General features: G+C 36.9%; 1 protein-coding gene across 11 annotated transcripts in view; it reads left to right on the top strand.

The window, feature by feature from the left end:
- KLF12 (KLF transcription factor 12) overlaps positions 1-13,067 on the top strand; it is a 578,512-nt gene that overhangs the window by 544,054 nt on the left and 21,391 nt on the right. For all 11 annotated transcript variants that reach the window (XM_072760694.1, XM_072760698.1, XM_072760697.1 and 8 more), the window contains one exon: positions 11,061-11,218. In XM_072760694.1, the coding sequence (XP_072616795.1) occupies positions 11,061-11,218 (158 nt within the window). The remainder of the gene's footprint in view (positions 1-11,060; positions 11,219-13,067) is intronic.

The raw sequence follows: 13,067 nt of genomic DNA, 5'->3' as shown, positions 1-13,067 counted from the left end.
CATGAAACCCAAGTCAAGAAGGAGCACAGGACACTTCCCAACTTTTTCGATGAGGGCAACGTTACCCTGACACCAAACTCAGATAAAGACATCACAAGAAAACTACACAACAAAATCCCTTATGAATATCAACTCAAGAGCCCACAACAAAATACAAGCAAACTGAATCTAGCAACATATAAAAATAATTATATACCATGACCAAGTGAGATTTAACCCAAGAATGAGGCTTTGACATAAGAATATCAATTAATATAATGCATTATATTAATAGACTAAGAGACAAGATCACCTGATTATCTCAATTGGTACAGAAAAAGGCATTTTGACAAATCCAGCATCTTTTCATGGTAAAAAAATACTCAGCAAACTAAGAAGGGAGTGTCTTCAACTCTGAACATCTTGGAACGCTTAAAACTATGAAGCACCATTCTTAAAAAATTAAACCTTAAATGAAAAGATGTCCCATTTCATGGATTGCAAGGCTTAATGTTGTTAAGATGGCAGCATTGCACAAAAATGGTAAATAAATCCAATGAAATCCCTACCCAGATTCTAACTGCATTTTCTTTTGCAGAAACTGACAAATGATCTTAAAATTCATATGGAAATAATCTTGGAAAAACAGTCTTAAGAATAAGAACAAATTTAGAAGACTAACAATGTCCAATTTCAAAATTTACCTCAAAGCTGTAAAACCTAGATAGTGTGGTACTAGGATTAAAGTGTACACATATAAATCAATGGAACCGAAGTGAGAGTTCAGAAATAAACCTTTACGTTTATGGTCAGTTGATTGTCACAAGGGTGCCAAGACAATCCAATGAAGAAAGAAAAATATTTTCAACAAATAATGTTGAGGCAACATGCAAGAGAATGAAATTAGACTCCATACACAAAAATTAGCTCAGAATGGATCATAGATCTAAATGTAAGAGCTAACTCTCTAAAGCTATTAGAAGAAAATATGAGTAAATCTTTGAGGCCTTAAGCTAGTTAAAGCCTTCTTAGATATAACAACAAATATATATTGGCTAAAGAAATATTAAATTGGACTTAATTAAGATGTAAAACTTTTGTGCTTTAAGGATATAATCAAGAAAGTGAAAAGACAGTCCACAGATTTGGGAGAAAATATTTGCAAGTTATATATTTGATAGGAGACCTTTATCCTAGAATAAGTGGAAATCTTAGAACTCAACAATAAAAAGACAACACAATTTTAAAATAAGCAAAGTATTTGAATAGACATTTCTCCAAAGAAGATCGACAAATGGTCTATGAGCACATGAAAAGATGTTCAACATCATTAGTCTTTGGGGAAATTGCAAAGCTAAACCACAATGAGATACACATACTGGGATGGCTAAAGTGAAGAAGACAGATAAGTTTGGTGAGGATGAGGATATATTACAACTTTCAGTGCTGATGAAATTACAAAATTGTGTAGCCACTTGGAAAAACAGTTTGAAATTTTCTCAAAATATTAAACCTAGAATTACCATATAATCTAGCACAGTAATTCCACCACTAGATATATACGTAAGAGAATTTAAAACATATCCACAAAAAACTTGTACAAATGTTCATAGTAGCACTATTCATAATAGCTGAAAAGCTCATCAACTAATGAAAGTGTGATATATCTCTACAATGGAGTATTATTCGGCTAAAAAAGGAATGAAGTATTGATGTATGCTACAATGTGGGTGAACCTTGAAAACTTTATGTTAAATTTAGGACAAAAGTCAGACATAAAAAGCCATATTTTATATGATTATGTTTCTCCTAAATGTGTAGAATAGACTAATCTATAGGGATGAAAGTAGATTAGTAGTCACCAGGGAAGGGGGGTGGGTGGCAGGGGAAAGTGGAGTGATTATTCATGAGTATGGAGTTTCCTTTTAGGATGATGAGAATATTCTGGAACTAGACAGAGGTGGTAGTTCCATACATTGTGAATATAATGAATGCTACTGAATTGTACACTTTATAGGTTAAATTTTATCATATGTGAATTATATCTTAAGGTTATTAACCAAAAAAGGAAATAGGAGCCCAAGGCTAAGAATTGGTGAATTGTTCTGACAGGTCCACATTTGAAATATGGGAATCTGAAAATCCAAGAGATTAAATGTCTAAAATACCATTGCTAAGAAAAGTTATAATTCATATCTAGATTTTCAGATTACGGTCTATGCTTTTTCTGTAGGAATAGCAACAAGAAGTGGGATCTTGTTTTCTTTTTTTCTTAAAGATATAATGTGAGCTTATTGATCACAAGACTTTAATTTAGGAGTCCACATATTAAAACCCAGGTTCAAATTTCCCGTGTGTTTCTAAGTCCATGCTACTCTTTTGTTTTCCTTCTTTAACAAAAATTCCACTTACTGCAGAAAGTAATTTATGAGACATATGTTTAAAAAATTATTGTACAAAATTAAAACTATATAGTTTGGTATTGGGAGCTGTATAATTAAGGTAGAAAATAAATCTACCAAATCTGAGGCTTTTGTGGCTGAGTTTCCTGGCACCCAAAGCAAAAAAGTAAAATAGAGTAGGTATTTTAGTCTGTTTGCTAAAGGAAAAAAAGGATATTGGTATTGCCAAGCAGATTTTCCTTCTACTAATTAAAAATTATGACACAGATATTTCTATAACCTCATTGGAGATTAGAAAAGTCCTAGCTTGAGGGGTCAGGAAGCAAGCATCTGGTTCCAGCTCTGCTGGTCTGTAGCTGTGTGGCTTTGGCACGGTAATTCATTAGCTTCCTGAGCCTGTTTCTCATCTTCCACATGTCTTTCAAATATGAATGTGGGTCACGTTAATATACTTATTTTTTCAATGTTAATCCGGTGGAGTATTTGAAGATTACGTAAAGTTTTTAGGAAAGGAAATAAAAAACAGGTAAAAACTTCCTTCCATTAAATGGGAAGATTTTTGTTCTTTTCCAAAATCCAAACACATGCTGATTTGATGGTAGGAAAAATGCCTATTTGTGGCACCAGACAGCTCTTTTGACCAACAAAAACTCAAGTGGAACATTACCAATGAAATCTACTTGGTCTTGTTATTTATATATCCCCATACGAGCAATAAAAACTATTTCAATAATTTATGTAAGCTTAAGTACCAGATAGTTAACTGATATAATTCCAGTGTTAATAAAAGAAATCTCTAGTGTAACATAGGCCTGGTTAATGATCAGCATAAAATAGATGGAGACCTGTTTTGGTGGTCACTTCAAAAGTATATTTATGGTTGCATTATAGTATCTCACTAGAACTATGTATTTGAAACATTTTAGATATGTTTTAATATTTAAAACCATTTTAGGGGCACCTGGGTAGCTCAGTCAGTTAAGTGTTTGCCTTTGGCTCAGGTCATGATCTCAGGGCCCTGGGATGGAGCTGAGCAGGGAGCCTGCTTCTCCCTCTGCCTCTCCCCCAACCCCCACCTCCACTTATGCTCACCAACCCTCCCTCAAATAAATAAATAAAAATCTTTTAAAAATAAAAAAAAAGTAAAAAATAAAACATAGTTTTATATACTGCCCTTGCCTGGGCTACATCCTTAGGGCTATCTTGTTAGTGAATCTGTCTTATAATAAGATGCTTCTGATAGAGAAAAACTAACTTCTTTATATAAAATTCTGCCATAGGGCTGTGTTATGGTGAGACTCCATTGCCTGCACATTAAAGTAAATTCTTCAAAGGGTTGACTGTGTTCCTCAAGCTCCTTCCTTCCTTTCTTTACCTTCACCCTTTCAAGCCTCTGTTGGCATGCCAGCTTCAAGAGAGGCATGCCTAAGACATATCTGCATTCTTGAGGAGTTCAACATTTATCTTTAATGAAATAACTAGAACTTTTTTTTTAATTTAGCACCCTTCTAGGGGATCTCCAAATCAGATGGGCTCAAGAGCCACACAAGTAAAATTAGTGTAAAGTGCTGCCCTTATAAGGCAATAGGGAGTGCTAGAGCTCAGCCAAACTGGGGAGGACAGGACCTGCCTTAAATTCAGATTAAAATAATAACCTAGTAAGTGTAAGATTCAAATGATCCATCCAGCTACAACACCTGGTGTAAAACATAATTTAAACCCTGGTGTTTTCTGAAGAAATTCTGTGACAAGTTCATCTGAATATTTCAGTACATTATGTGTCTTCCATTCAGTGTCCAGTGTAATTCGTGATTCAGAAATCCAAACTTGTTTCAACCTACATCATGAATTGTTTTTATGAGGGTAAAGTCTTTGCAAGGCATATGGCGGCTCCCCTAAAGTAACTATTTTGAATAGATACTGTTTATTGAAAATGGATCTCTTTTGTTAGCAAACAAGCCCCTCTCTCCTTGCAATCTAAATTTATCATAAGTTTGAAAATAAAACCAATCACAGCCAATGCCATTAATGGTTCTTTTTTTTTTTCCTGTTTTATCTTTAAGCCTTTTGTTATTGCAGCTTTTAAACTTATTTGCTAAAATATGGTGAATCAAAAAAAGACTAGAAAAAAAAAAGACTAGAAAGATAAGCCTGTAACAGTTTTGAGTATTTTAATGGTCTAGCAAGTGATGAGCACTTAGTAACAGCTGCCATGTATAAGTAAAAACCGTGATATATTGAGTCCGTCCACAGACCCACCCCCAAAAAAGCTCATTCAGAAACTTATCATCTATAATTAGTAGGAGATTTTCTTTATTAAACCTAAAACAATAATTAGAACTACATTTTGGACATGTTCTGTTTATATGAAAAGAAAAGTGCCAAAATCTAGTTGAATATATGCTAAGATGGAGCTTGTTGACATATTTTAGCAAATGTATTACTCCTGATTTACACATTTTGTGAAAAAGGATTTATTTTTATTGAATCCAGATTTGAACGTGAAGTAGTATAATGCCTTAGTCACAGCTTCTGGAAGGGTTGGCAACTGCTAATCTTACAATTTCAATCTGTTATCAAAAGTAGTTTTCCATAGGAAATCACAGGCGACAGTCAAAGAGGAACTTCATGCTGGTGAATCTGTGCTGCCTTGGGATGTAGCTTCTGGGAATTCGATAGTGAGGGTATCTAAAGAGCAGCTTTTCCCCCAATTGATATCATAGAAAAGACACCGATGTGGTTTGATAGCAGCTGGACAAAATCTGTTATCATATGGGAAGATAAATACAAAGATTGCTGCTTCTGAGAGCCATCTACTGGCTGAGAGAAAGCCTGCAAAAAAAAAAAAAAAAAAAAAAGTCTGGCTTGTCCAAGCGAACAGAAGCTCTATTACCAAGATTTATGTAATGCCTGGTTAACTGAAAGTCTCATCAACTTCTTTTCTGGCTTATGGCCTCAATATTTCATTCCCAATGTAGTGTTTGATTTACTAACAAGGAAGTGGTTCGTTCTTACACGCATTCTGTGGCAGAAACTAAGTCACAATTCTAGTAAGTAATATTTACTGCCCTATTCAAAATAATTTGAAAATAAACTTCTGAAAACAGTACAAAATATATTTTTAAAACTGACTGTTCCCCTCTTCCCTTAAGGTAACTCTATCATGCAGCCAACTCAAATCATTTTTGGTACAATTGTAAATAAACTGGAACAGCAGGGAAAGAAACTAGTTCTGTGGCTGCGGTGGTCAAGGGAGACATAATCGCATACCACTGCCAAACTCAGCCGTCTAAAAACATTTTCCTGGCAATAAATATTTTTTTCACAACAACTTAGGAAAGTATTTTCTTAGGTAGGTTAATAGTAATTATACCGAATACCTCTACTGGCAGTATTTATAAAGCAGTTTACCTTAAAATTCTCCAGAGAAAAGTTTATGCCTTATTATAGCAGACTACGTTTAAAAATGCTTTTATGTGCAGTGGTTTTTTTTTTTTTCTCCTATAATTGGGCTACAGGGAACATTTAAATGATACAGATTACGTTGTTATCCTGTTGTATCCTATGCTAGTTGATACTACCTGTGTCTACCTGAGTCCGTAGAAAGCAATAAATAAGATTGGGTTCTAGAGCCACCCATTTGGGTTCAAATCCTAGTGTAGTTTTTACCTTCTCTGCCTCAGTGTCCCCATCTTTAAGTGAGAGGCACTATTAATAGCAACCTCGCAGAGTTGCTTTGGAGCTTAAAGCATGTATTTAGACCTGAGCCTGGTGCATGGTCCACCTTCTGTAAATGTCAGCTGCCATATTACCCACAGCCATGCTCCTTGGAGGTCTGTTGAGACTCAATGTGTGAACTTGCTAAAGCACTTTCTATTTTATTCCATTGTTTTATGCTCTTGTTTTAAATTTTGGGATGTGTGTGTCCTCTTTCTCTTTTCAGCCTTAGACAAATATCCTGGCTTTTTTTTTTTTTTTTTATAAACGCCTATAGAAACTTCAATTTCTGTGAAGGGCATCTCATCACACTGAGGTCACATGTGACAAATGGCCTTTTATTACCTGCTGATTACAGTTACCCTTAATTTCTTTCATGGCAACCATGCGCTGCCTTCTTTAAATAGAGCTGTTCCTGGATGTGACTTTTCGAGCCTCTCTGGGTTTAATTCTAATTTAACTTGCCATTCCAAGTGGGACTGTTGTGCAACTGAAGTCATGATTCACTCATTTGTTCTCTCTAGATCTAATTATTACCACGCAGTGCCTGTGAGGCCCCCTCAGGCGCTCATTCACGAATCCAAATGGTCTAACCCTTCTGGGGAAGGGAGTGGGCCTTTGGTTATTGTTCTTTTGAACTGTGCCGATTGCCTTTAGTGCAGTCTCTGGGAACGCACTGGCACCTGTTGTACCTCTACCATTTTCATTATACCAAGCTTATTATGAAGGATTATTGGAAGAATCCTATGCTGGCATCTACAGCCATAGTTTTTGCACATTTCCATCTTAACCAGCTTTTGAAGCACAGAACCAGTTTGCATGTATTTGGGGATACCTGAATGGCCTTCTGAACAGAGGGTACAGGCTCAGAAAGCATAGAAAGAGCAGAGTAGAAACACCCAAAGCATGTTAGCTGTTCTGTTACTAGATGCCCGTGCTTGTGAGCCTCAGAGTGGGACAGGACAAGAGCAAGATCATTCTTCACCCTCCCCTGTTCAGTAGATGCTTATTGGGGCCAAAGGGGAGATTTTTATTTCATTCACCACTATAGTAACATGTTCAGAGGGGTCTCAGTGGCCCTCCACCGAGAATTTTAATTATAAGGAATGCCTTAGAATGCCGTCCTCTTGAACTTAGGGCAAAGAACTGAGGTACTTAGGTACCTGTTATTTTAATGGTTACCCAGACTCTGACTTTCAGTAGCCACTTGGTGTATAGTATTTAAAATATGAAATTTAGGGAAATGGGAGTTAAGAGTGAAAAATTGACCATTATCTGAAGACTTGAAATAGAAGAATCCTAGTAAGGGTTAATTAACCAATTGAGGGTTAATTGATTAAATTAAAAATTAGGAATACCTGACTTAATACACTCATCTATCCATCCATTCATTCACTCACTCAATTTAGCAAACATTTCTTGAATGTTCACCGTGTTCTGGGCTCTAGAGCTACCTGGCACCAGTACCTTGCCTGTCACATTTCCTGCCATGGCCTAGGTTTGGCCAAACCCCCACCTTTGGTTGTCTTCCCCCTCCACTGTCTGCCATCTATGGGCTCATGCATGGACCCCAGCACAGCAGCAGCCCTGTGTGGAACCGGAGTGTCCTGTCATCTTCCTGTGTTTGAAGTTCTTTTGTTCTTTTGATCCCTGTCCACCTCAGCCCCACATCTCTTGTTTCTACAAAGAGATCAAATAAGTGGTTCTGAAAAGCACAGCCTGGCCAAAGGTTCTTCAGCATCTTCTGAGGATGCCTCTGCCATTTTAAAAGGGAAGCCAGGAAGAAATATTACCTATTGGATATCATTTCCAAGCCAGCTCTGCCGGATGAAGCTATTTGTCGTATATACCTTTTTCAAAGAAATTTTTCTTTTTATTGCATAGATACCTTTAGGGGATAGTTCTTCAAAATGCCCTAAAACATTTTACTTTAGAAATTAACAGTAAAGTATTTGGAGGTAAAAAACAAAAGACATTTTACTTTAAAATGAGGCAAATCAGGGTGTGAAGTTTTGTAGCATTATAAGGCTTTCCACCTAACATGTCTTTGTTTTGACGTAAACTCAGAAGTCTTGGTGAAGTAGTATCTTGCCACTCTGTGGCCTCTGCTTTCCTTAACCATCTGCCAAATGGTTCCAGATTGATGGGCTGTAGAGAAGCTTCACCTCATTGGTTCCCTAAAGACTTGCCTAATAGTTACTTGGTTTTAATTTCAGATTTAGGTTTTACTTTTCTCTGTATACACAAATATATAACAAGATAAATAGCTAAAATAAACTACAGGCAAAACAATATACGTGTGTGATTATGCACAGTTATATTTACACTTATTAGTGTGTAGAAAGTACTATACAAAACAAACCGTTCTGATTATAGATTTTAAGTTATAATTTGAAGGAAACAGATAGCCATATCATTTTCTTTTGACTTAAAAGATGCCAAACATATCACGACACAGAAATTTCTATTTTTGAAGTCCCCAAGTGCCAAGATCCATATTTATTTTCATGACTAGATATTCAAGAAATGAATCACTGTTGCCCTATCATCACACATAGAATTTTATTCACAAGAAACCCACTGTATGCTAGAGAATACTCCTGCAGGAGCGACCAAAGCTGTTCTTTCATGGGGCATGCCAATCACACTACTTTGACTTTTTCACCATAGGCTCCAATTGCCACAACTGAGTCAGTTATGTGGAAAACCACAAATCTACATTGAAACATAGGAAGGCTGGAAAAAGTGGCTTAGCCATCCCATATTTTCTTTCATTCTACTAATAAAGATCTTGCATAAAACTCTTTAGGGCACACATCGATAAACACCACTTATATTTTGTCTTAGGTAATAGAAAAATTTGGCTGCTGAATCTGTTATTTGTATAAGTGAGAAGATTCATTGAAAACTTAAAAGGCACATATAGAAGGAAACATTGAGAAAAAAGATCACTGGAGCAATGTTACAGTGAAGTATTAGAAATAATATAAATGTCAATTGCTTAGGAAATAGACTCTAGGGATCCCTGGGTGGCGCAGCGGTTTGGCGCCTGCCTTTGGCCCAGGGCGCGATCCTGGAGACCCAGGATCGAATCCCACGTCGGGCTCCCGGTGCATGGAGCCTGCTTCTCCCTCTGCCTGTGTCTCTGCCTCTCTCTCTATCTCTCTGTGACTATCATAAATAAATAAAAATTAAAAAAAAAAATTAAAAAAAAAAAAAGGAAATAGACTAAAATTCTGGGATAGATATTCACTGGATTACTCCCATGTTTCATCAGAGTCATGCATCAACCATTGGACTCAAATACAACTCAGTGTTTTGTAAATGAAGTTTTATTAGAATATGAGCCATACTCCCTTGTTTACATATTGTCTATGGCTACTCTTATGCTATAAGCACAGAGTTGATTTGTTACAACATACACTGTATGACTCTCAAAGTCAAAGCAAAATATTTGCTATCTAGCCCTTTACAGAAAAAGTTTACCAACCCCTGATCCAAGTTAAAATACCACATATTTTAAAATGCACCATGCCTTTATGTACCACTAATAAAAAAAAATTTTGCCAGTTAAACTACATCAGGCCATCAATTGTAAGAAGCATCTGATTTTAGAGACATTAAAATATGAAAAAAAACCTCTTAGAGTAGATGAGTTATACAGCACTTCAAGTGAACGACAGTGTTGGCATCAACATGGATAATCTCACATGCTTAATGTTAAGTGAATAAAAGGCAAGCATAGAGCAATTTGCAAAACGATGTGAACAGTATGATGATATTTATATGTCTCTTAAAAAACAAAACAATATTATGAGTTTCTATGACTGTGGGCATGTATAGGGAAGGATAATTTGAAAGAATTGAAGAATTTAAAGAAAAATGACAGAAGTTTTCCCTGGGAGGAGGATGAAAGACAAGGGTGGGCGTTTACCTTTACCTGTAATCTGCTTAAGTGAAGCTTAAACTTCGCTTTCTTCAAAGAACTCTTGCTCAGAGTCATTCTCTTTTTCTAGAAGAGGCAATTTACTAATAAGAATTAATTCTGAAAAGCATCAAAACATGAAAAAAACTGAAAGAAAATATGTCTTAATATGAACAGTGGTATATTTTTTTTACAGTAGAAATATGGATGTGATGTGTTAGTATAGAACTTCATGGGTAACTAAAAACGATTAGTCATATTCTTCATTTCTACCTCAATCAAAAGAGATTAAGGTTTGAAGAAGTACATGTTAATCAATTACCTGACGTTACAAACTAATCCTGTTTTTCTACTGTGGCATGAAGATTAAACAACGTGCAAGTCAGGGCCAAATTTCATAGTTAAAACTTTTTCTCATAATGGTGGTACAGCTAATCTTTAAATACAATGTACTTTATTCCTCACCATGAAAAACCACCAACTGGAAAAGTTAAATGTCAAGTGCATTTTACTGAACAGAAATAGCTTGTCATGAGTCATTGTTATTGATGTACTGATGTCATTTCTTTTAGCCTGACCTCACTTGTTTTGAAATGTACCCTGTGATTTTACATGATTTTATATGCTGTCACGTGCAGTTCAGACCCTCGTGTTATTTCCTAAATGCATTCATTTTGTCTGTCTGTAGCAGGGCTTCCAAAAATATTCCCTGTAAGTGCCATTCAGAAGTTCCAGATTGTTTCTTTTGATAAGGAGGATCTACTTACCTACCACTGCTTTTATTAGTTTTCGTTTTTGTCTTGTTGTTTTAAGCGTGTCTTTCTCTCTGGAGGAGTGTTTTATCAGAAATAGGCCAAGCTGCCTGCCTTCAAGATTGAGAAATGAAGTTACATTCAAGAAAGTGACAGCAGGCAGTGCAGCCATGGGGCCCTGAGTCTGTATGAAGCCACAGAGCGCGAGGCTGAGGTGGCATGCCACTAGAATGCAAACAGAGGGCTGTGTTGCTCCCCACTTAACTCCACTTTTTCTTTTTGCAGTTCAATTTCACCATTTAGTATTGAGAGCACAAGACGCCAGAGACGATCTGAATCCCCAGACTCCAGAAAACGGCGTATCCACAGATGTGATTTTGAGGGATGCAACAAAGTATACACAAAAAGTTCTCACCTGAAGGCTCATCGAAGGACACATACAGGTACAGGGCTTCTCACGGAGGGGAAGGGGGGCGGGGGAGGGGGTCACTGAAAGTCCCAAAGGGGCCACTGCTTGACTCCAGGGTCCTGAGTACACTGGAATGGCATTTTAGACTTGCTCGTTATATAGTCATCTGAAGTTTACTCCCTTTCTGAGGGGAATGCGTTCCCCTCTCTCCCTTAACAAAGGCTTAAGTTTTAGGGAACAGTAGCAACCAATGAAGTATGTCCTCTGTGTGTTAAGGACGTTTATGATGGTATGACACAGTGATCTAGCCTTTTTCATAATCAGTATTGCCACTTCACCATTGTCTAGTTTAGCAGATTTTAAAATGTCCATAAAGCACAATGAAGAATAAGCTGAACAAAATCACTCGGTCCTCTTAAAGTCAGCATTTTAAACACCACTTGGATCATGTTTTCTCCCCCCCTCAGTCTCTTCCCCCAAATAACCAAATAAACCAAAAAAATAAAATAAAATTGACATACATTATATATAGCACTGTTAGGAGTATAAAAATATTTTCACATGATTCCATATACTTTTTACTGGCATTTTATATGCAGAGAGAGGATTTTCAATATTCAGTTTACAGAGAAAGAAATTGTGACCACATATGATTTACTGACTTTGTCACCTTCCACCTATCCACACCCTCCCCAATCCATCTACCTCTCCATCCATCCATATCCCCATCCGTGTACTCATACATCCACTCATACATCCATCCACCCACCCAGGAAATAACCTAGTGACTCTCAGCCCCCTGCACCCCCTTCCGTCCTGCCCCTTGTGTGTTGCTTGGCCGGCATCCTCTGGCTTCCTTTGGCTTCTGGATCCTGTTGGGAACCATGGGGTGTGTGTGTGGGGGCGGGTGGCTGGTAAGGTTCTGGGAAGATACCAAAGGTTGAAAGAGGGCTCCACTTACCTTTTCTAGGAAAAGTGGTGACTAGAATGTGTAAAGCCCAAAGACACAGAATCAGATAGGGAAGGGAAATTTATTCATACACATGCCTGGTAAGTTCTGGTAGCAACGTGCCACAGATCAAGCAAGCTGAATCCAATGACTCTCCTTGACAGGAATCGGATGCCAGCATCTGCCTTGAACTAGAAACTGCAAGTGTAACAGGCTTCTGTTCGGCTTTGAATAGTATTGCCATCTCAAATATATTAAAATAACCACACTATGAACACCATTTCCCGGCTGAGGTAGCAAAATCATTTACGCCAGCATCTGTTGCCATTTATTTAGTCATGTTATTAGATGGTTTCCAAAGCTGCTTTACAGAAACTGTTCCATGACTCCAAACATTGAGACAAGGCATCATTTGTGTGTGTGTGTGTGTGTGTGTGTGTGTGTGTGAGTGATGAGGTTCTGGTGGAGGAGGCTTGTCTAAAGTCAGAAAACATTGTAGAATCTGGAGTTTACTTTTTCTCATCTAACATATAATATATGTTATATAACATAACTTTGAATACTTCTAATAATTCAACATATTTTGCAAACTACCTCTTCATCTTGCCTCTCTTCTCCCAATCCTTTTCCTTTTTGTACTTAATTCCAGATTCTTGCTTCTCCATTGATTCTGAGCTTCCCCAGGAGAGTTTTCATCTATTTCTTCGGCTCTGTTTTTGAATCAGTTTCTTTGCCACTGAGGCAAAGAATGAGTATAAAAACATGAAAGTCAAATAAGCATATTCCATACTGTCATTAGATAATGAACAGAAATCACAGTTGCCGGTATGATCAGGTCATATTACTGACTTTCAATGGAAGCATTTCGGTGTTAAAAAAAAAAAAAAATAGGACCTTTCTTCAGTAAAGCATCATATATTTTGAGTTATTCCTT

This window comes from Vulpes vulpes, chromosome 6 (assembly GCF_048418805.1).
Source record: "Vulpes vulpes isolate BD-2025 chromosome 6, VulVul3, whole genome shotgun sequence".
Taxonomy (NCBI): Eukaryota; Metazoa; Chordata; class Mammalia; order Carnivora; family Canidae; genus Vulpes; species Vulpes vulpes.
Note: the sequence above shows the minus strand (reverse complement) of the source record. Positions and strands in the feature narration are given on the sequence as shown.